The following is a 24,988-nucleotide window of genomic DNA, read 5'->3' on the forward strand; positions in this document are numbered from 1 at the left end:
TATATTTGGAATCATTGTCTCAGCCTTATGTTCAGGATGACATTGTCTGCATATAGAGATATCTTGTGTTCATTTGGCCCCACCTGCAGACCATGAATGTTTATGGCACTTCGAATACCTCCCGTCAGAGGTTCTATACTAAGGACAAATAACTGTAGCGAGAGACAATCTCCTTGACGATTTCCTTGTTGTAGTGAAAAGGAATGAGACATACTCCCATTCGTTCTAACAGATGATTTTAGACTTGAACATATCAACTCTATCCATTTCAAAAAGCACTCCCCAAAACCAAACATCTTCAACGTTGCTTAAAGGAAGACCCAGTCAACGCGGTCAAATACCTTTTCAGCATCGAGAGATAATATAACTGTTTGTTTGAGTTGGGTCTTAGAGTAATTGATATTATTCAGAAGTCATCTTATATTCGATGTTGAGTGATGTCCTTTAATGACCCCAGTTTGATTAGGATCCGCAATTATTTTAGAGTCACAATTTAAAAATGCAGCGATTGTTAAGCTGCTCTGACAGCTGACGCTTAAAGTTAGTGAGGGAGATGTGTCTCCAACTTCAGTGATTTTTGCAATTCGTTCCAGTCATTGGCAGCAGAGAACTGGAAGGAAAGGCGGTGAAATCATCCCATGTGAAGAGTCAACTCATTTTATTAAAGTTCAATTCGTAACTAAATTGTTGTTGGGTTTTTTTTCTATTGAAAGGATTTAATTATTTGCAATAATGTCTACTTATGTAATAAAACGTTTATGTTTCTGTCTCCGTATGATATGGTAAATATATCCAATGCAAAAAACATCTACATTTAAACGGTATTAATATGAATTTGCATATATTTCTGTAAATTCCCATATATTCCCGTTAATTCCCACAAAGTTTCCACCTCTGAATATTTCCCAAAATGAGCAACCCTAGTTGCTTCACATGAAGTATCTGGGTATTTATTGCGCTCTATAACCTCATGAAGAACCCCTCTGATCAGCTGTATTAGTTCTTTACTGAAAGTTTTATAGAACTCACAGGTGGCATCACGTTTCAGGGAAGACCCAGATGCAGACAGTGTCGAAGTAACAAAAGTTTATTACTAGAACAGAGGGCAGGCAAAACGACAGGTCAAGGGCAGGCAGAGGTCAGTAATCCAGATAGATCCAAGTCCAAAAGGTATAGAGCGGCAGGCAGTCTCATGGTCAGGGCAGGCAGAGGTCAATAATTCAGGGTGGTACAGAAATGGCAGGCAGGGTCAGGGCCAGCAGGAACGAAAAACAGCCAGGAGCAAAGACTGGTGAAACAGATGAGGGTGTGACCCATCGGGACCCGGACTCTTCCCATTTTGCATGCTTCTGATGGCTGCTTCTATCTCGGAGTCAGTATCTTCACACGATAGTTCTGGCAGCTTCAAATGTGTGAGAATATCCTCCTGAGAAGAAACATCTTTAGGTTTCTTATTTAGGATCTCGTAGTACTCAGCAAATGTCTCTTATTTATTTATTTGGGACAAGAAGTAACTTTGCCCTGCACAGTTCTGATATTTGGAATACATCGTTCCGCTGCATGCTTTTTAAGTTGCAGTGCAAGAAGTTTCCCTGGTTTGTCTCCCTGACTATAGTATTTATTCCAGGCAAATCGTATAGAACCCTCAGCTTTATAAGTAAGAGGCATATTAAGCTCCCCTTTCGCTGCAGCCAACTGAATTGGTGTCCCCATCCCCTTGTTTCTTATGACTTTCTTCTAATTAGGACATTTCTCTCTCCATCTTCTCTTGTTTTTGTATACATACTTTTTTGAGCATAGATGAAAAACTGTGATTTGACCCCTAAGATAAGCCTTTAGCGCTCTCCCATAAAAGGTTTGAGCTGATACCTTCTGTTGAGTTAAATTCCAAAAGCGTTGTAAGTTTCTCCAAGAAGAGAAGCGTTTAACCTCCACCTATATGTATCAGGTTGTCCATCTTTTAACCTTAGTTTTAAGGATACCGAACTATGATCTGAGATGGTGATGTGATTAATAATACAGTTTTATACCTGATGAGCTAAGGTCTGAGGGATAAGTATGAGGATTTGAAAAGAAAGTATAGTCTTTTGTTGTTGGATTTAACTTTCTCCAAATACAGTGGGGAGAACAAGTATTTGATACACTGACGATTTTGCAGGTTTTCCAACTTACAAAGCATGTAGAGGTCTGTAATTTTTAACATAGGTACACATCAACTGTGAGGGACGGAATCTAAAACAAAAATCCCGAAAATCACATTGTATGATTTTTAAGTAATTCATTTGCATTTTATTGCATGACATAAGTATTTGATACATCAGAAAAGCAGAACTTAATATTTGGTACAGAAACCTTTGTTTGCAATTACAGAGATCATCCAGCTAAATCTACACTTCACTGTTTTCCAAAGTGGTGTCTGTTTCTTGCCTGACAGGTGAAGCTGTATCCAAGTCTGACTAATCAAGATATCAAGTGATCAGCTGTATCTACCCCAGCATATGGTTTAGATACATGGTATCGTTACCTTCCCCTCTCCTTCATCGGCAAGCAGATCCAAGGCTGTCTTTATCCAGCCAGTCTCTCCCACACCCATGGCTCCTGCCTCATCACTAACCTTGGCTGTCACTTGGATGTCACTGGCTGGATCAAGGAGGGAAACGGCGGGCATTTGACATATGTTCAGATGTAGTGCTGGGCTAAATCCATTGGAAATATTACACTGTGGAGATGATATCTCTGAGACTTTCACACTCGTCCCCACTAATTCAGTCCACCTCTGTAATTGTCTCCCGTCCTCATCCCCCGAAAGTTTGAAACGCTGCACTTTCAGAGACTAATGATGTGTTGAGCACAGTTCAGAACTTTAAAAAAACAAGATTCAATTTCCCACTCGTTTTATCTCTTTTTACGTTGCCTGGAACATTTTTCTTCCATTTTTTCCTTTAGTAACGATTCAATACATATCTAGTCCATGGGCTGTGATACGATACAGAAACAATACGTTTTAGTTTGAAATTATTTGGTTTGATTAGAGGAACAAATCGATGCGATACACTGCACTAACATTTGTTGCATAAACACATTCATTTTCTATTCTAAACTGAAATCGGCTGCTGATGCAGCTCATGAGCTGGGCCTCTGAGCTGGTTCTGTTTAAGCTAGCTTCTGTGTGTGTGTCTCGTGCATGCATGCATGGAAAAATGTAAAGACCATTTGGAAGTTTTGACCAACTTGGACCATGCAGTGTGGGTAGCAAAAGTGATCGCTGTCCTTGTTATGAAATTATCAACTTTGCCCTGTATATCTAAGAATGACATATCCTTCTTGGTCAAATAGCCTTTACACAGCCTTGTCCTGTTGAAAACAAAATATAGTTCCACAACCAGATGGGATGGCGTATCGCTGAGTAGCCATGCTGGTTAAGTGTGTCTTGAATTCTAAATAAATCACTGACAGTGTCACCAGCAAAGCACCAGCACACCTCCTCCTTCATGCTTCACAGTGGGAACCACACATGCAGAGATCATCTGTTCACCTACTCTGTGTCTCTCAAAAAAAAATGTTTTTCACTGAACTCATGTCTGTTGCTCGTGTTTCTTGGCCCAAGCAAGTCTCTTCTTATTATTGTTGTCCTTTAGTAGTGCTTTCTTTGCAGCAATTTGACTATGAAGGCCTGATTCACGCAGTCTCCTCTGAACAGTTGATGTTGAGATGTATCTGTTACTTGAACTCTGTGAAGCATTTAGACCGTGATCATGCAGTCGTCCAGAACAACTGATGCTCTCATGCATGCTTCAGTGTTGCTTGCCTTGAAGTGAGCATAAAAGGCATTTAGCTCGACTGGTAGGCTCGCGTCACTGGCAGCTTGCAGCCAGTGACCTTAGTCCTTTGTAGTCCTTAATAGTTTTCAAGCCCTGCCACATCCGACGAGCATCAGTGGCGGTGTACTAGGATTCAATTTTAGTCCTCTATTGACGCTTTGCCTGTTTGATGGTTCGTCTGAGGACATAATGCTATTTCTTATAAGTGTCCGGATTAGTGTCCTGCTTCGTGAAAGCGGCAGCTCTAGCCTTTAGCTCGGTGCAGATGTTGCCTGTCATCCATGGCTTCTGGTTGGTGTATGTACGTACGGTCGCTGTGGGCACAACGTCGTCGATGGACTTGTTGATGAAGCTGGTGATTGAGGTGGTATACTCCTCAATGCCATTGGATAAATCCCGGAACATATTCCAGTCTGTGCTAGCAAAACATTCCTGTAGTGTAGCAGGTATATTGATTCCAGGTGACTAACTCATGAAGCTGGTTGAGAGAATGCCAAGAGTGTGCCAAGCTGTCATCAAAGCAAAAAGTGGCTGCTTTGAAGAATCTCAAATATAAAATATATTTTGATGTATTTAACACTTGTTTGGTTACTACATGATTCCATATGTGTTATTTCATAGTTTTGATGTCTTCACTATTATTCTACAATGTAGAAAATATTAAAATGAAGAAAAACCTGGAATGAGTAGGTATGTCCAAACTTTTGACTGGTACTCTATAATATCTCTCGCTCTCTCTGTCTTCTCCTTCATTTTTGAAGAAGTTCAACTATTGTCTTTCTCTCTCTTTGAAAGAAAGACGATAAGCTAAATAAGTCAAGTAAGCTAAATCATAATTCACCATAAGCGAAATCATAAGCTGTAGTTTATGCTTTCGGTGCTAGATTAATTATCTGATTGGGTGGACAACATGTCAGTTCATGCTGCAAGAGCGCTGATAGGTTGGAGGACATTCTCTGGTAGTTGTCATGATTACTGTGTAAGTCTATGGAAGGGGGTGAGAACCACGAGCCTCCTAGGTTTTAAATTGAAGTCAATTTACCCAGAGGACGGAAACTAGCTGTCCTCCTGCTACAACATTGTCCTTTTTTTTTTCTTTTTTTTTTTACCTTTATTTAACCAGGCAAGTCAGTTAAGAACACATTCTTATTTTCAATGACGGCCTGGGAACAGTGGGTTAACTGCCTGTTCAGGGGCAGAACGACAGATTTGTACCTTGTCAGCTCGGGGGTTTGAACTCGCAACCTTCCGGTTACTAGTCCAACACTCTAACCACTAGGCTACGCTGCCGACCCTACAGAATGATGTTGAGGCTACTGTAGACCTTCATTGCAAAACTATGTTTTAATAAATTATTTGGTGACGTGAATATATTTAGTATAGTTTTATCTAAAAAGGATAACTTTTTCAATGTTTCAATATTTTTATGAAACTCAATGAGGAGGATGGTCCTCCCCTTCCTCCTCTGTGGAGCCTCCACTGTTGTAGATCAATTACTGTCAACACAACAATTACATGCTTAGTTCGACACTGAAGGAGAGGACGAAGTTGTCACAAAGGGTGAGAGGTAGAAGTAATTTGAGCAAAAAAATCTGTGAACCAGTGGTTCGTAACATTTGACTCGATTTCCTGGCCAATGCATGCTACATTTTGACCAGTTTGGAGTCTTGTAGACCGATGCACTCGTCTGCACTTGTATCTTAAACATTTGAACCGGGACTGATGCGTATTGGTGAATCGTTACATCCCAACCCTCTCAGAAAAAAATATGCTAAATAGAAGCATATAGGGTTCTTTGTTTTGTCTCCTTAGGGCAACCCATTTTGGTGGGTTCTTCATAGAACCCTCTGTGTATGGTTCTATCTAGAACCCTATATGAAGGGTTCTGCCTAGAACCCTCTATAAAGGGTTCTACCAAGAACCATTTATAATCTCAAGGTTCTTGCTAGAACCCTCTATGAAGGGTTCTACCGAGAACCATTTCATCTTTGGAGGGTTCCTCCTAGAACGATCTATCAATGGTTCCACCAACCTTATTAGCATTTAAAATTATGTTATTTATGACAATAATTACTTATATCATAAGGCCTTTCTTTTAGGGCCTAGTTATACCCTAACACAGTGGTGTTAGATAAATCCTGTTTTACAGGCCACATCAGGTAAACTGGAACAACCATCCCAGTATCGGGTCCAATGAGTATAAATACTAACAGAATGGATTAGTTTGTTATTTATCTTTGTGTAGCATAACATTAATCAACCAATAAATGTACATGCAAAAACAGATATTAAAACAAACAATTATGAAAATCACCCTGCAGTTGAGCATGCTGGGAAATATGGCTCTATGAAGATAGAACCCTTCTTGCCTTCTAAATAATCCTTCTTGCCTTCCAAAGAATCATCAAAGAACCCTTTCTTCCAAAAATGTTTTTGGGGATGTTAAAACTTGTTATGGCTGGGGGCAGTATTGAGTAGCTTCGATGAATAAGGTGCCCAAAGTAAACTGTCTGCTACTCAGGCCCAGTTGCTAATATATGCATATTATTAGTAGATTTGGATAGAAAACACTGAAGTTTCTAAAACTGTTTGAATGATGTCTGTGAGTATAACAGAACTCATATGGCAGGCAAAAACCTGAGAAAAAATCCAACCAGGAAGTGGAAAATCGGAGGTATGTAGTTTTTTAACTTATTGCCTATCGAATACACAGTGTCTATGGGGTCATATTGCACTTCCTAAGGCTTCCACTAGATGTCAACAGTCTTTAGAACCTTGTTTGATGCTTCTACTGTGAGGGAGGGGGGAATGGGAGCTGAATGAGTCAGGACTCTGCCAGAGTGGCATGAGATGACCACGCACGTTCACGTGAGAGTTAGCTTGCGTTCCATTGCAATTCTACAGACAAAGGAATTCTCCAGTTGGAACATTATTGAAGATTCATATTAAAAACATCCTTAAGATTGATTCTATACTTCGTTTGACATGTTTCTATGGACCGTAACGGAACTTTTTGACTTTTCGTCTGGCTTGTGCGTCATGAATTTGGATTACTGTGCTAAACGCACTAACAAAAAGGAGGTATTTGGACATAAATGATGGACTTTATCGAACAAATCAAACATTTATTGTGGAACTGGGATTCCTGGGAGTGCATTCTGAATAAGATCATCAAATGTAAGGGAATATTTACAATGTTATTTCTGACTTTTGTTGACTCCACAACATGACGGTTATCTGTATGGCTTGTTTTTGTGTCTGAGCACTGTACTCAGATTATTACATGGTGTGCTTTTTCGGTAAAGCTTTTTTGAAATCTGACACAGCAGTTGCATTAAGGAGAAGTGAATCTATAATTCCATGCATAATAGTTGTATCTTTTATTAATGTTTATTATGAGTATTTCTGTAAATTGATGTGGCTCTCTGCAAAATCACCAGATGTTTTGGAACTACTAAACATAACGCTCCAATGTAAACTCAGATTTTTGTATATAAATATGAACTTTATCGAACAAAACATATATGTATTGTGTAACATGTGTAACATGAAGTCCTATGAGTCATCTGATGAAGATCATCAAAGGTTAGTGATTCGTTTTATCTCTATTTGTGCTTTTTGTGACTCTCTTTGGCTGGAAAAATGGATGTGTTTTTCTGTGACTGGGTGCTGACCTAACATAATCGTTTGGTGTGCTTTCGTCCTAAAGCCTTTTTGAAGTCGGACACTGTGGTGGGATTAACAACAAATGTATCTTTAAAATGGTGTAAAATACTTCTATGTTTGAGGAATTTTAATTATGAGATTTCTGTTGTTTTGAATTTGGTGCCCTGCACTTTCACTGGCTGTTGTCATTTCGATCCCGTTAGCGGGATTCAAGCCATTAAGAAGAACTCTTGTATTCAGATCAAAGTTCTTGGTAGAACCCTATCCCTTTTTTCTAAGAGTGCAGTAAAGGGCATATTGCTTAATGTCAAGTGATGGAAAAACATGCATCCAAACGGGAAGGGGACGAGACCAAATGTCTTCTTTTCTCTGCTCTTTTGTTTCCTTCAGATCTGGTTTGCCTTTGTCAACGGATTCTCTGGTCAGATTCTGTTTGAACGCTGGTGCATCGGCCTGTACAATGTGGTGAGTGTTCATCTGATTTACTCTCCTCTCTCCATTACTGTGAAAGAGCCTGTTTTATAATTATCCTCCTCTGTTGCTCTCTGGCAAGAAAACAGATTTGCTGTGGCACCCCAGACGTGTTCCCCTTACTGCATGACCATATCATCATATCCTGAGACATTTCCCATATATTTATGACCTGCTGTTAAGTCCATATTCCCCTCGTGCCCCAAACTATGTACTGACTGTGGAAAGAACAACAGCCTCGCATGCCCCCAAAGAGTGTAGTTAGCAAAGGTGGTCATTTGTGAATGATAAAGGAACAGGTTGAATAGAACAGCACACAACCAGCTCTGGGCAACTGATGTCCCACAGGGTTTGGTTTTGGATATAATGAACCTATGTTTCTTGTCTGTCAAATGAAATGAGTGAACGGGTGGAAAGAATGTGTATTTTAACACTGCAATGAAAAATGTGAATAGTACATTGTTTGGGTTTCAACGAGTTGACGTGTAGTTTTACACCTTTTATTAAAGATATACCCCAAATCCATAAACAAAAGCGAGTGAGGGAAGTGAGAGGAGAGAAGTGCCCGCACACCGTTGACGGAACGCTTAAAGGAAGTGATTTCATCGTCGACCAAGAAATTAGAACATTAGTCACCACTCTGGCTGTTTTTTTAAAGCAACCACAGTGTATGGGGTGGTGGGCTATTCTTTCACTTTATCTAAAATGCAGGGAAATTCCACCGGCTCTGTGGTAGTCTGTTGGAGGCATTGGGCCGAATCCGCCCCTCAATGGCAATGCTCAGCACCCTGAATGAGAAACGATGCAGTGGAGCATGTCCTCCTGCATCCCACCAGCCCCAGCCTGCAGTCTGGAGCCTGCAGATGGGCCAATGGGGAACTCACACCACTGACCCGCAGAGTCCCCACTCTGTTCTCTCATTCTTCTCTCTCTTCTCTCTCTCAGCAGCTGCTGCAGAGTGAAACATTACAACACCACATAGACGTTACACTAGCTCTGCGAACATACCTGCTAACTAGTCAAGGGCGTCGCAGATGTTTGTCTGAGATGGCTTTTGCATATGAATGGAGTGTGTCGAATCAAAATAAAACTCCAAACGTGCTACACGCTCAACAGCCTCCATTCAATAGAATCAGGGCAAGTCATTAACTTCAGCATATGGCAATCAATGCAAAAGTTAAGCACAAATGTTTGTTTTTTTGTTTTCATTAGGCTGTGTTCACTGGTTACAAAACAACAAACAGTTTACAATGTTCACAAATGTGGGATGAACTGGCCATGAACTATCTAATGGACAATGATGTACAGTGGGGCAAAAAGGTATTTAGTCAGCCACCAATTGTGCAAGTTCTCCCACTGAAAAAGATGAGAGAGGCCTGTAATTTTCATCATAGGTACACTTCAACTATGACAGACAAAATGAGGAAAAAAATCCAGAAAATCCCATTGTAGGATTTTTAATTAATTAATTTGCAAATTATGGTGGAAAATAAGTATTTGGTCACCTACAAACAAGCAAGATTTCTGGCTCTCACAGACTTCTTCTTTAAGCGCTTCCTCTGTCCTCCACTCATTACCTGTATTAATGGCACCTGTTTGAACTTGTTATCAGTATAAAAGACACCTGTACACAACCTCAAACAGTCACACTCCAAACTCCGCTATGGCCAAGACCAAAGAGCTGTCAAAGGACACCAGAAACAAAATTGTAGACCTGCACCAGGCTGGGAAGACTGAATCTGCAATAGGTAAGCAGCTTGGTTTGAGCAATTATTAGGAAATGGAAGACATACAAGACCACTGATAATCTCCCTCGATCTGGGGCTCCACGCAAGATCTCAGCCCTTGGGGTCAAAACGATCACAAGAACGGTGAGCAAAAATCCCAGAACCACACGGGGGGACCTAGTGAATGACCAGCAGAGAACTGGGACCAAAGTAACAAAGCCTACCATCAGTAACACACTACGCCGCCAGGGACTCAAATCCTGCAGTGCCAGACGTGTCCCCCTGCTTAAGCCGGTACATGTCCAGGCCCGTCTGAAGTTTGCTAGAGAGCATTTGGATGATCCAGAAGAAGATTGGGAGAATGTCATATGGTCAGATGAAACCAAAATATAACTTTTTGGTAAAAACTCAACTCGTAGTGTTTGGAGGACAGAGAATGCTGAGTTGCATCCAAAGAACACCATGCCTACTGTGAAGCATGGGGGTGGAAACATCATGCTTTGGGGCTGTTTTTCTGCAAAGGGACCAGGACGACTGATCCGTGTAAAGGAAAGAATGAATGGGGCCATGTATCGTGAGATTTTGAGTGAAAACCTCCTTCCATCAGCAAGGGCATTGAAGATGAAATGTGGCTGGGTCTTTCAGCATGACAATGATCCCAAACACACCGCCCGGGCAACGAAGGAGTGGCTTCGTAAGAAGCATTTCAAGGTCCTGGAGTGGCCTAGCCAGTCTCCAGATCTCAACCCCATAGAAAATCTTTGGAGGGAGTTGAAAGTCTGTGTTGCCCAGCAACAGCCCCAAAACATCATTGCTCTAGAGGAGATCTGCATGGAGGAATGGGCCAAAATACCAGCAACAATGTGTGAAAACATTGTGAAGACTTACAGAAAACATTTAGGGCCAACAAAGGGTATAAAACAAAGTATTGAGAAACTTTTTTTTTTGACCAAATACCTATGATGAAAATTACAGGCCTCTCTCATCTTTTTAAGTGGGAGGACTTGCACAATTGGTGGCTGACTAAATACTTTTTTGCCCCACTGTATATGGAGAGGCTTTGAAGCCACTGATTGGCCATTTTGGCACTCCAAAGTAGGAGTAGACCTCCATAGGAATGAATGGAATTCTACATTATTTCAATTACATCTATTTAAGTATTTTTGTTGTTGTGGTGGGACAGTAACATTAGTAATCTTTAAAAACAAATGTTTTGAAGGAAAATGTTTTTATATATATATTTAATTTATATGTTTAGATCACCATAATATTATTTCAGAGTATGCATTAAGGCGTCTGTAATATAGCTTCCAAAATATGTATTACAATGGTGAGGGAGTGCCAAGATGGAGGCGTGGTGGCTTTAACATCTAGTGTATAAATAATTTGCTAATGGACAGGATGAATTGTATCTTATTGTTGATCCTTTTCTTGGTATTGTTTGTCCCATAGTAAGCAAACTGTTTCTTTCCAGACTTTTCTCACATTTTGTTACGTCACAGCCTTATTCTAAAATAATTTAAACTGTTCTACACACAATACCCCATGATGACAAAGAAAAAACAGTTTTTTTTTTAAATGTTTGCAAATTTATACAAAATAAAAAAACTGTAATATCACATCGACATAAGTTTTCAGACCCTTTACTCAGTACTTTGTTGAAGTACCTTTGACAGTGTTGCGTTTTCTTGGGTAGGACGCTACAAGCTTGGCACAATTGTATTTAGGGAGTTTCTCCCATTCTTCTCTGTAAATCCTCTCAAGCTCTGTCAGGATGGATGGGTAGCATCGCTGCACTGCAATTTTCAGGTCTCTCCAGAGACGTTGGATCAGATTCAACTCCGGGCTCTGGCAGGGCCACTCAAGGACATTCACAGACTTGTCCCGAAGCCACTCCTGCGTTGTCTTGGCTGTGTGCTTAGGGTCGTTGTGTGCTTAGGGTCCTGTTGGAAGGTTAACCTTCACCCCAGTTTGAGGTGCTGAGCACTCTGGAGCAGGTTTTCATCAAGGGTCTCTCTGTACTTTGATCCATTCATCTTTATCCTGACTAGTCTCCCAGTCCCTGCAGCTGAAAAACATCCCCACAGCATGATGCTGCCACCACCATGCTTCACCGTAGGGAGGTTTCCTCCAGATGTGACGCTTGGCATTCAGGCCAAAGAGTCGATCTTGGTTTCATCAGACCGGAGAATCTTGTTTCTCATGGTCTGAGAGTCCTTTAGGTTTCTTTTGGCGAACTTCAAGCAGGCTGGCATGTGTCTTTTACTGAGGAGTGGCTTCCGTCTGGCCACTCTACCATGAAGGCCTGATTGGTGGAGTGCTGCAGAAATAGTGGTCCTTCTGGAAGGTTCTCCCATCTCCACAGAGGAACTCTGGAGCTCTGTCAGAGTGACCACCGGGTTCTTTGTCACCTCCCAGACCAAGGCCCTTCTCCCCCGATTGCTCAGTTTGACCGGACGGCTAGCTCTAGGAAAAGTCTTGGTGGTTCCAAACTTCTTCCATTTAATAATGATGGAGGCCACTGTGTTCTTGGGGACCTTCAATGCTGCAGACATTTTTGGGTACCCTTCCCCAGATCTGTGCCTCAACACAATCCTGTCTCTGAGCTCTTCGGACAATTCCTCTGACCTCATGGCTTGGTTTTTTCTCTGACATGCACTGTAAACTGTGGGACCTTATAGAGACAGGTGTGTGCCTTTCCAAATCATTTACAATCAAGTTGTTGAAACATCTCAAGGATTATCACTGGAAACAGGATGCACCTGAGCTCAAATTTGAGTCTGATAGCAATGGGTCTGACTACTTTTTTTTTTTTCTAAAAACCTGTTTTTGCTTTGTCATTATGGGGAATGGTGTGTAGAGTGTAGATTGATGAAGGAAAAAAATAAGTAATCCATTTTAGAATAAGGCTGTAACATAACAAAATATGGAAAAAGCCAAGGGATTCGAATACTTTCCGAATGCACTGTACACAGTGCTGTGAAAAAGTATTTGCCCCTTTCTGATTCTCTTTTTTTGTTGCATATTTCTGACGCAGAATGTTATCAAATCTTCAACCATAACCTAATATTAGATAAAGGGAACCTGAGGAAACAAACACAAAATGTTGATACTTATTTAATTGATTTAATTAACAAAGTTATGCAACACCCAATGCCCCTCTGTTGAAAAGTAATTCCCCCTTACACTCAATAACTGGTTGTGCCGTCTTTATCTGGTTGTGCTCTGTATCAGAGAATTCTAAAGGAGAATGTCAGGTCATCCATCCGTGAGCTGAAGCGCAGCTGTGTCATGCAGCAGGACAATGATCCTAAACACACAATAAAGTCTACATCAGAATGGCTGAAAAGCAGCACATTTAAAGTTCTGGAATGGCCTAGTCAAAGTCCAGACCTAATCCCGAATTGAGATGTTGTGGCCGGACCTGAAACGATCCGTTCATGCTCGAAAACCCACAAATGTTGCTGAGTTAAAGCAGTTCTACATGGAAGAGTGGGCCAACATTCTTCCACAGCGATGTGAGACTGATCAACGACTACAGGAAGCGTTTGGATGCAGTCACTGCAGATAAAGGCGGCACAACCAGTTGTTGAGTGTAAAGGGGACAATAACTTTTTCACACAGAGGCATTGGGTGTCGCATAACTATGCTTATTAAATAAATGAAAATCAACATATTGTTTTATTTGTGTTTATCTAATATTATGTTTTGGTTTAAGATCTGATCAAATTCAGTGTCCAAAATATTCAAAAATGTAGAAAATCAGAAAGGGGGCAAATACATAGCTGAATAGGACATCATTAGTGTCCGTGTTTTCACTAATGCAGTAATGGAATCAATTATGTCTTGAATGTCCTTGTGATTATGAAAAGCCTGGCTTTCATTAGGTTACTCACTGAGGAAAGATAAGACTATTTCCCCATCCAACATTGTATCTGATAGCGTCTTTGCTGAGTCTACTGGGCTTTTGAGTTTACTAACTTTATCCTCACTTCTGGGTTTTGTGATGGGACATGTTGAACAATGCAAAACAGTGTGGTTTCATTTGGCATGTGTGTTTGTGTGTTTAGATTTTCACCGCTCTGCCTCCTCTCACTCTGGGAATATTTGAACGCTCATGCAGGACAGAGAACATGTTGAAGTACCCGGAACTCTACAAAACCTCCCAGAATGCCATGGGTTTCAACACCAAGGTAGGTCTGTGTCTGAACGTTAGAGGAACATTGTCTCAACGATTCCTTCATTTTCTGTCATTCCACTTTTACCCCTCAAGTTGTTTGTCTGGGCCACATTTCCATTCATGGTGTAGTAAACTCTTAAGTATTAAGTATTTTCTAAGCTTAAATAGGTTTACTAAAGTTTACTTATCACAAACAAAAAGGGAGATATAAGACTGCAATCAACCAAGCGTTTTCTTTTTCTTCTAACCTCTGTTCTGTCTCCAAATTGACATCCTTTACACACAATGGAGACCTGATAAGCTCCGAAATGCTCCAAACTGATTTTAGGTCAGTCTAATGACAGAGAATGAATCTGCTCGTCTGTCCCAATTGGTCTGTGTCTTACACGTGGGGTCTCTCCACATAATGATCACCAGTCTTACCAGGTTCAGTGGTCAGAGGGTGTCTGCCTGCCTGTCTCTCTGTCTATTGGGGGGGTTGTCCGTTAGCTTTCCCCTGCTGTCTGTTAACAAAGATGTCTCCCCTTCTCCATGCCTGCCCCCCTTCTACGGCCTTTAACCCCCCCATCCACGGCACACCTAGCCCCCTTACTTTACAGGCGTGGAGACCCGGTTAGTGCCGCATGGAGACAGATTAAAGCCCGAATGGCCATGGAGGTCAGGGGCGACAGGGGGAGTGGGGAGATAGCGGGCCATAGAGAGGGGTGGAGGTTAAAGGGAGAGAGGAGGATGTGATGGCATAAACTGTGGAAAATTATGATTGTTTTTTAAGCAAGGGGCTGTTTCAACTGGAGGCCTTCTGCCTGGTCGGGCTGGCTTAGCCTAAGTACTGTAAATAAGATAACCCCAGTCTACTGGTCTCTCCCCAGAGAGTTAGTCTGCATGAGGTCAGTCACCTCACAGTTAGAGTTGACCCTTGGACCTCAGCCGGCATGTCCCCCTCACAGCTTTTATTTCTGTTTGGGTGAGAGACGGGCTCCATATGGCCAAGTGTTATATGACCCTCCAGGGAATAGCAGGGAGACATTGTGCAAGGCAGGCCGCAGTCTCAGTTTTGTGGTTTCAAGTTGCCCTGCAAATCAAGACTGACTTGTTGATTCAAATTGGTTTTCCTCCATTTTCGTTTGACCCCTTGCTAAAGCCCAGTAACAATGACTTGTCCAGGTCACCGTGGTGTTTTCACTGGCCTGTCCACGCTTTCCCTCTGAAAAATGTCCATGCCGCATGGCCCGAGGCAAGGTGCAAAAATCCAGCAGGAATTTGCCCGAAACCCCTTTCTATCTGCACGCCTGTCTCTTTTGTACACGACAGATACTGTCTGAGCGAATTAGGAGGTAAGAGAGAGAGGGCCAGGGGAGGGTGTGAAATATTTCAGGCGTCGCCGCCTGCACCACTGTGTCCCCTTTCATTTTTAATTGCATTTTCCTGACACTTAAGTCACTCTAACAAACCTCAGTCCCCCGATGTGGCCCCCAGTAATTACACCGCCTCACCATTTCCCTCCATTTACTCCTCCCCCACTCCCTCCTCTCGTCCCTCGCTTTGCGCAACAGCATTAAAGAGGAAGGACAGGAAATATTTGGCCCGATATAAACGACATCCTTTCATGCTTTTTTAAGCAATTAGGTGCCGCACAATGGGCCCGAATCTTTTAGCCAGGGCACGGACATGGACGGGCCGGCATTCATGCCAAAGTTCTTAGCAACCTGCCGGGATACAGCGGTGGGGGGAGGGGAGTGAGGCTTCACTATGACAAATGATTATGAACATTTATTGATTTAATTAGCATTCATTAGGGTGCTGGGCATTTATAAAGGCTTATTGTTCCACACGGTGTTGTGTTGGGGCAGAGTGAGGACGGTGATGTGAGGTGGGGTTGTTGTTCCACACTGGGTTGTGTTGGGGCAAAGTGAGGAGGGTGATGTGAGGTGGGGTTATTGTTCCACACCGTGTTGTGTTGGGGCAGAGTGAGGAGGGTGATGTGAGGTGGGGTTATTGTTCCACACCGTGTTGTGTTGGGGCAGAGTGAGGAGGGTGACGTGAGGTGGGGTTATTGTTCCACACTGTGCTGTGTTGGGGCAGAGTGAGGAGGGTGACGTGAGGTGGGGTTATTGTTCCACACTGTGTTGTGTTGGGGCAGAGTGAGGACGGTGACGTGAGGTGGGGTTATTGTTCCACACTGGGTTGTGTTGGGGCAGAGTGAGGAGGGTGATGTGAGGTGGGGTTATTGTTCCACACTGTGTTGTGTTGGGGCAGAGTGAGGAGGGTGATGTGAGGTGGGGTTATTGTTCCACACTGTGTTGTGTTGGGGCAGAGTGAGGAGGGTGATGGGAGGTGGGGTTATTGTTCCACACTGGGTTGTGTTGGGGCAGAGTGAGGAGGGTGATGTGAGGTGGGGTTATTGTTCCACACCGTGTTGTGTTGGGGCAGAGTGAGGACGGTGACGTGAGGTGGGGTTATTGTTCCACACCGTGTTGTGTTGGGGCAGAGTGAGGACGGTGACGTGAGGTGGGGTTATTGTTCCACACCGTGTTGTGTTGGGGCAGAGTGAGGACGTTGATGTGAGGTGGGGTTATTGTTCCACACCGTGTTGTGTTGGGGCAGAGTGAGGAGGGTGATGTGAGGTGGGGTTATTGTTCCACACCGTGTTGTGTTGGGGCAGAGTGAGGACGGTGACGTGAGGTGGGGTTATTGTTCCACACCGTGTTGTGTTGGGGCAGAGTGAGGAGGGTGATGTGAGGTGGGGTTATTGTTCCACACTGGGTTGTGTTGGGGCAGAGTGAGGAGGGTGATGTGAGGTGGGGTTATTGTTCCACACTGGGTTGTGTTGGGGCAGAGTAAGGAGGGTGACGTGAGGTGGGGTTATTGTTCCACACTGGGTTGTGTTGGGGCAAAATGAGGACGGTGATGTGAGGTGGGGTTATTGTTCCACACTGGGTTGTGTTGGGGCAGAGTGAGGAGGGTGATGGGAGGTGGGGTTATTGTTCCACACTGGGTTGTGTTGGGGCAGAGTGAGGAGGGTGATGTGAGGTGGGGTTGTTGTTCCACACTGGGTTGTGTTGGGGCAGAGTGAGGAGGGTTATGTGAGGTGGGGTTGTTGTTCCACACTGGGTTGGGTTGGGGCAGAGTGAGGAGGGTGATGTGAGGTGGGGTAGGGGTGGTGGAGACAGGGACAGAGGGGAAAGTTGTAGGCTCCTTTCCAGTTGAGGCTAATTGGGTTTAAATGTGTAATTGTAGCATTGGAAGATAATCTATAACACATTGAACCACGGAGATGGGGGGGGGGGTACATCCATCGGATGTAGTTATCACAATATACTAGCCATATCAAAGTTTCAAATGCTGGGCATAATATTGTGTATAATACGTACAATACGTTTTGTAATGATTGCTATGTTGTTGATGTGAAGAATATTTGTTGGTCCGTGGTGTGTAATGACGAGCAACCAGACGTTGATGAGAGAAGTTGATGGGGGCTGTTTTGTTAGACTTCAGTGCGGCTTTTGACATTATTGATCATAGTCTGTTGCTGGAAAAACATATGTTTTATGGCTTTACACCCCCTGCTATATTATGGTTAAAGAGCTACCTGTCTAACAGAACACAGAGGGTGTTCTTTAATGGAAGCCTCCAACAAATGGAAGCCGCCAACAAAATCCAGGTAGAATCAGGAATTCCTCAGGGCAGCTGTCCTAGGCCCCTTACTTTTTTCAATCTTTACTAACGACATGCCACTGGCTTTGAGTAAAACACTATACACGTCAGCTACCACAGCGACTGAAATGACAGCAACACTTAAAGAGTTGCAGTTAGTTACAGAATGGGTTGCAAGGAATAAGTTAGTCCTAAATATTTCAAAAACTAAAAGCATTGTATTTGGGACAAATCATTCACTAAACCCTAAACCTCAACTAAATATTGTAATGAATAATGTGGAAATTGAGCAAGTTGAGGAGACTAAACTGCTTGAAATATCCCTGGATTATAAACTGTCATGGTCAAAACATATTGATACAGTAGCTAGAATGGGGAGAACTCGGTCTATAATAAAGTGTTACTCTGCATTTCTAACAGCACTATAAACAAAGCAGGTCCTACAGGCCCTAGTTTTGTCGCACCTGGATTACAGTTCAGTCGTGTGGTCAGGTGACACAAAGAGGGACTTTGTGGGAATTGTAATTGTAATTGCCACAAATAGGGAATTGTAATTGGCTCAGAACAGGGCAGCACGGCTGGCCTTGGATGTACACAGAGAGCTAACATTGTCAATCTCTCCTGGCTCAAAGTGGAGGAGAGAATAACTTCATCACTGCGTGTATTTATGAGAGGTATTGACATGTTAATGCACCGAGCTGTCAATTTGAACTACTGGCACACAGCTCCGACACCCATGCATACCCCAAAAGACATGCCACAAGAGGTCTCTTCACAGTCCCCAAGTCCAGAACAGACTATGGGAGGCACACAGTACTACATAGTGCCATGACTACATGGAACTCTATTCCACATCAAGTAACTCATGCCAGCATTAAAAATAGATTTAAAAAACAGATCAAAATACACCTTATGGAACAGAATAACATATGCACTATGCACACATGTACGCATGGATTTTGTGTTATAGATATGTGGTAGTAGAGTAGAGGCCTGAGGGCACACACTTAATATGTTGTGAAATCTGTTATGAAGGTATTGTAATGTTTTTAAAATGTATAATTGCTGATTTTGCTGGATCCCAGGAAGAGTAGCTGCTGCCTTGGCAAAAACGCAACCTCAATATGCCGGTCGGTTTTATAATTTGTCTTAAATAAGAAATTGTGTTTTCATCGACCAATTTTATGAGGTTGACAAGAGTGCTTTTTACGGAAGTGTGCCATTAAATTGGTCTTGTATCCTGCCAGAAATGTATTAAAAAGTAAAAATCTTGAGAGAGTAAAGTGATTTTATTTTATTTTACTCAGAATGTGCTCCTTGCTGTTTAAAAAAAATCTATTTAAAACTTTTAGGAATAACAGAGCAGTGATTGGAGCAGGGTAGGGGAACAAGGGGGCATGAATTCAGTTTTGTTTTGGCAGGGTTGATTACACGGCCATTTCATGCTGCATCATCCTTTAGTGTTGTGTTTGGTGACATCTGTGCATAATGTACATTTGAAACAGTGTTTTTGGAAAAAGGACTATTGATTTAAATGTCTCATCCAAGGTCCACACACAACAACGCACACATACTGTAGAGTCGCCTGTGTGGAAACGCACAACGCATATACACACACACACACTACTGTTTTCTTACTTTTCCAGCTTCTTATGAATTACCGTAAAAACAAGTTAATCCACTTCAAACTTCTCTGTGTTTTTAGATTGATTTCTGCTTTCTGCTCTTCATTTATTTTTGTGCCATCTTAAATTCACATATGAAAGACTTTTGAAATTGATGAGGAAGTCTACAGGAAAGGAGGGGGAAAGGAAAACTTCCCCCCACCACAAACCATCACACTAACATAGCCCACCCGACTTTCATGCTCACACACACACACACACACACACACACACACACACACACACACACACACACACACACACACACACACACACACACACACACACACACACACAAACCTACACACATCCCTGCACCCTCTCTCCTCCAGTACTACACCAACACACAGGAGGATATACAAAGTGTCTGTCAGCGGGGTGGCCATTCAGACAGGAGGCCCTACAAAACCTCCACTTAGCCGTGTGCTGAGCCAGGACAAAGAGCCCAGGTCAGGGGTCGCTAGGCAAGTTCAGTCAGCAACCGGGTTTCTCATGCTTTTTCTCTCCTTCTTTCACCCTGGAACCCACCAACACACCCAACCCCCTCCCTTCTCCATCCCTCTCTCCCCCCTCCTTTGCAGGTCTTCTGGGCCCATTGTCTGAACGGCCTCTTCCACTCTGTCATCCTTTTCTGGGTCCCCCTCCTAGCCTTCCAGCATGGTAAGCACCTCACAGAGACTCTAACCCTAACCTGCCAGAGACTCATCTGTCTTTTAAGGGTGTGTCTCAAACGGCACCCTATTTGCTACAGTATATGGCAGGGTTCCCCAACTGGTAGCCCGTGGACCAAATGATTTTTAAATAAAATAAGCAAATCAGCTTGAAGTGATTTTTGGGAAATCTGTTCCAAAGTATTCCCAGGCATAATAGAGAGACATACTACTGTAAGTGATCATATACAAATGTAAGCAAGGTTTGAAATTATTGTGTTTTAGTCAAATATTACATCTGTTTGGAATTATTGCGGTCAATTTGCAGTCTACAAATGATTTGTAATTATGTTCTTGCCTCTAACCATCCTCTGAAGAAAATAATCGTCCCACAGCTGAATCTTCAAAGATTTTACTGAGTTACAGTTCATAGAAGGAAATCAGTCAATTTAAATAAATTCATTAGACTCTAATATACACATTTCACATGATTGGGCAGGGGCACAGCCATGGGTGGGCTGGGAGGGCATAGCCACACCCACTTTGGAGCCTGGCCAAGCCAATCAGAATTAGTTTTTTCGCAACACAAAATGGTTTTATTATACACAGAAAAACTCCTCAGCACTCCACCTCCCCCCCTCAGACAATCCCGCAGGTGAAGAAGGCGGATGTGGAGGTCCTGGGCTGGCATGGTTACAGGTGGTCTGCGGTGTTGTGAGGCCGATTGGATGTACTGCCAAATTATTTAAACGACATTGGAGGCGGCTTATGGTAGAGAAATGAACGTAAAATGATCTGGCCACAGCTCTGTTGGACATTTGTGCGTATGGAACATTTTTGGGATCTTTTATTTCAGCTCATGAATCATGGGACCAACACTTCACATGTTGCATTTATATTTTTGTTCAGTATAGTTAATGATCCCTGGTATATGGTGTACTGCTTTTGACCAGGTAGTGTTCTATATTGAGAATAGGGTGCTGTTTGGGACTGAGGCAGGATTTCTAGTCTCTACAGGCTCTGGGTGGAGTGGGATCCAGTTAACACACATACCTTGTCTCGATTACTTTTCTTTTTACCCACTAGCCTCATGAATTATAAACATTGGCATGCTTGAACATAAACGTGCGTGCAGGCACACACACACACACACACACACACACTTGAACATACACACAGACACTTTTAAGTTACACTGTTCAGCTCACATGGAGAGAATGGGGATCTCTGAGTCTATGTAGTCTTGGCTGCTGGACCCAGAGGACCACACAGGCTTGGGCCTGCTCTCCAAACAAAGCCCAGAGAGAAGCCCCTTCAGTCTGACTGACAGGTTGTCAGCAAGGCCTCAGCACACACATAGGCATGTGACTAGCAGGAAGCAAAGGGTAGCCAGACTCTCTCTCTCTCTCCCTCTCTCGTTCTTGTTCTCTCCCTCTCTCTCTCTCTCTCTCTCTCTCTCTTGTTCTCTCTCTCTCTCTCGTTCTTGTTCTCTCTCTCTCTCTCTCTCTCTCTCTCCTGCTCTAACACTCTCCCCAGGCACGCCCATGTGTTGAATTTTGAGGATATGTTTTATTTACATGTACATTTTATTCACTTGGCAGACACTCAGAAATTAGGGAGTGTTAAAGTATATACTTCCAGTACAATCAAGGAGCCACATTTTCTGAAACTGTTCAAAAGTTGACCCATTCCTTTACTGGTATTTGAGTAGCAGTTTTATTTTAAGCTTTTATTTGAATACTTGTCAAAGATTATTAGACTAATTCTATTTGTCAAAGATTATTAGACTAATTCTATTTGTTAAAGATTACTGGAGTATTTCTTGTTTTTGTTTTCAATAATAACCAGGGAAATTGGGTCATGTCAACCATAGTCCAGACTGCTTCCTGATTGCGCCATCAGGTTGCTCCATCAACCATATGCAATGGACATGCTTTGACATACACACACACACACACACACACACAGGACGGCAACTCAACAGTGCCGTTTTACTCCAGTGTCCAGTGTTACATCCCACTGCGTGCTCCAATAGGGCATTATGCTCGCCTGTACATAATGTACTCACAGTCTGCACTCTTTTCTGTTTATAGTACACTGCTTTTGACCAGGGCCCAAAGGGCTCTGGTCAAAAGTAGTGCACTGTATAGGGAATAGGGTGCCATTGTGATGCAGACACATTCAATGCCCTGGTTTGTTATTTGGGTTGTTTACTCCATAGCGGAGATTTCACATAATTTTCCCCTGGTCTAATTGAACTCTGTTTCTTAAAAACCCTGCCGTGAAGAGGGACATGACCACACATCTAAAGGCTTTTCATGTTGATCCTTTTCACAGATACAGTCTTCGGAAACGGAAAGACCCCGGACTATCTCCTCTTAGGCAACATGGTTTATACAGTAAGTACGCATCTGAAATGGCATCTTTTTCCCTTTAAACAGTGCATTCAGAAAGTATTCAGGCCCTTTGACTTTTTCCACATTTTGTTACGATACAGCCTTATTTTAAAATTGATTAAAACAACTTTTCCCCCTCATCAATCTACACACAATACCCAATAATGACAAAGAAAAAACATTTTTTTAGAAAATTTTCCAATTTTTTTTAAAGGAAAATAATATCACATTCAGACATTTTACTCAATACTTTGTTGAAGCACCTTTGGCAGTGATTACAGCCTCGTCTTCTTGGGTATGACTCTACAAGCTTTTGTATTTGCAGAGTTTCTCCCATTCTTCTCTGTAGATCCTATCAAGCTCTGTCAGATTGGATGGGAAGCGTCGCTGCACGGCTATTTTCAGGTCTCTCCAGAGATGGTCGATCGGGTTCAAGTCCAGGCTCTGGCTGGGCCACTCAGGGATATTCAGAGACTTGTCCCGAAGCCACTCCTAAATTGTCTTGGCTTTGTGCTTAGGGTCGTTGTCCTGTTGGAAGCGGGAATATATGGGAATTAATGGAAATATATTCAAATTAATATTAATACCCTTTAAATGTAGATGTTTTTTGCATTGGACATATTTGCCATATCATATGGAGACAGAAACATAAACCTTTTACCTTATCATAAGTAGACATAACTGCAAATTATTAAATCCATCCAATGGAAAAAAAGAAAAAAAAATTGGTTATGAATTGAGCTTTAATTAAATGAGTTGACTCTTCACATGGGATGATTTCCCTGAACATCAAAAGAAAAGGAATATTGAATGATCCCCAATGATCCATTGCATAAAATGATAGTCTGGAAACTAAAGCATTGGTTGGCTTCCTCTCAGGATTCCATGTCTTCTCCCTGGACCTCCTCAATGTCCACCTTTGAACATCAGACTCTGAGGCCTCATCTTCACTGTCACTTTCCAACCTTGATGAGGATGGCTCGTTGTCAGGCTCAAAGAGCCTCAAATTTGCCCAATTGGCCACCAATCTTTCAATCCTGTATTGGTCAGCCTGTTGCGTGCTTTGGTGTGTGTGTGTTCCCAAACAAGGACCAGTTGCCCTCTGAGGCTGCTGATGTTGGTGGGATTTAGAGGATGATGGCGGCAACAGGGGAAAGAGCCTCAGATCCACAAAGTCCCTTCCACCAGGTGGCTGATGAGAAATGTTGGCACAATTGCCATGTTGCATCTCATTCCCAAAGCCCTTGCTTGGAAGTGTACTTCGCCAGACTGCCAAGAACCTTGCCCTCATCCAGGCCAAGGTGGCGAGACACAGTAGTGATGACACCATAGGCCTTGTTGATCTCTGCACCAGACAGGATGCTCTTGCCAGCATACTTGGGGTTCAACTTGTACGCTGCGGCGTGTATGGGCTTCAGGCAGAAGTCTTGGCGCTTTTTGATGTATTTCAGAACTGCAGTTTCCTCTGCTTGGAGCAACAGTGAAGTGGGCATGGCAGTATTGATTTCTTCTCTTACATCTGCAAGCAGAGTCTGAACATCAGACAGGATGGCATTGTCTCCCTCAATCCGTGCAATGGCTACTGCTATACGTTTCAGGAGTTTCAGGCTGCTTACCACTCTCTCCCAAAATACATCCTCCAGGAGGATCTTCTTGATGGGGCTGTCAATATCGGCAGACTGTGATATGGACATTTCTTGGAGAGACTCCTTCCCCTCCACGAGACTGTCAAACATGATGACAACACCACCCCAACGGGTGTTGCTGGGCAGCTTCAATGTGGTGCTCTTATTCTTCTCACTTTGCTTGGTGAGGTAGGTTGCTGCTATAACTTGATGACCCTTCACATAGCTAACCAGTTCCTTGGCTCTCTTGTAGAGTGTATCCATTGTTTTCAGTGCCATGATGTCCTTGAGGAGCAGATTCAATGCATGAGCAGCACAGCCAATGGGTGTGATGTGAAGGTAGGACTCCCCCACTTTAGACCATGCAGCCTTCATGTTCGCAGCATTGTCTGTCATCAGTGCAAATACCTTCTGTGGTCCAAGGTTATTGACGACTGCCTTCAGCTCATCTGCAATGTAGAGACCGGTGTCTGTTGTCCCTTGTGTCTGTTGTCCCTTGTGTCTGTGCTCTTGTAGAATGCTGGTTGAGGGGTGGAGATGTTGTAGTTAATTATTCCTTGCCCACGAACATTTGACCACCCATCAGAGATGATCGCAATACAGTCTGCTTTCTCTATGACTTGCTTGACCTTCACTTTAACTCTGTTGAACTCTGCATCCAGCAAATGAGTAGATAAATCATGTCTGGTTGGAGGGGTGCATGCTGTGTGAAGAACATGCATAAATCTCTTCCAATACACATTGCCTATGAGCATCAGAGGTGAACCAGTTGCATACACAGTTCGAGCAAGACATTCATCAGCATTTCTCTGACTACGTTCCTCCATTGATTCAAACAACTTCTGATTCCAGTAGGACCATAACCTGTTGCTATCGATAAGGTGTCTGATTCATCATTTTCACTTCGAAACGAAGTAGAGGGACTTTTGTCAGAGGTTGCTAGTTGTGAACGCTGAGGAAACTTTATGCACTTGGCCAGATGATTCTGCATTTTTGTTGCATTCTTCACATATGATTTGGCAGAGTATTTGCAAATGTACACAGCTTTTCATTCTATATTAGTTGCAGTGAAATGCCTCCACATGTCCCTGTAAAGATTCGGGGGGAAAAAATGTTTTAAAAAATTAAATACAA

General features: G+C 42.8%; 1 protein-coding gene across 1 annotated transcript in view; it reads left to right on the top strand.

The window, feature by feature from the left end:
* Positions 1-24,988, top strand: part of LOC115110847 (phospholipid-transporting ATPase IA-like) — a 108,607-nt gene that overhangs the window by 61,037 nt on the left and 22,582 nt on the right. Inside the window, exons 11-14 of the mRNA XM_029636776.2 lie at positions 7,878-7,952; positions 13,756-13,878; positions 19,765-19,843; positions 22,171-22,232. Coding sequence (XP_029492636.2) covers positions 7,878-7,952; positions 13,756-13,878; positions 19,765-19,843; positions 22,171-22,232 — 339 coding nt within the window. The remainder of the gene's footprint in view (positions 1-7,877; positions 7,953-13,755; positions 13,879-19,764; positions 19,844-22,170; positions 22,233-24,988) is intronic.

This window comes from Oncorhynchus nerka, linkage group LG26, assembly GCF_034236695.1.
Source record: "Oncorhynchus nerka isolate Pitt River linkage group LG26, Oner_Uvic_2.0, whole genome shotgun sequence".
NCBI classification, from domain to species: domain Eukaryota; kingdom Metazoa; phylum Chordata; class Actinopteri; order Salmoniformes; family Salmonidae; genus Oncorhynchus; species Oncorhynchus nerka.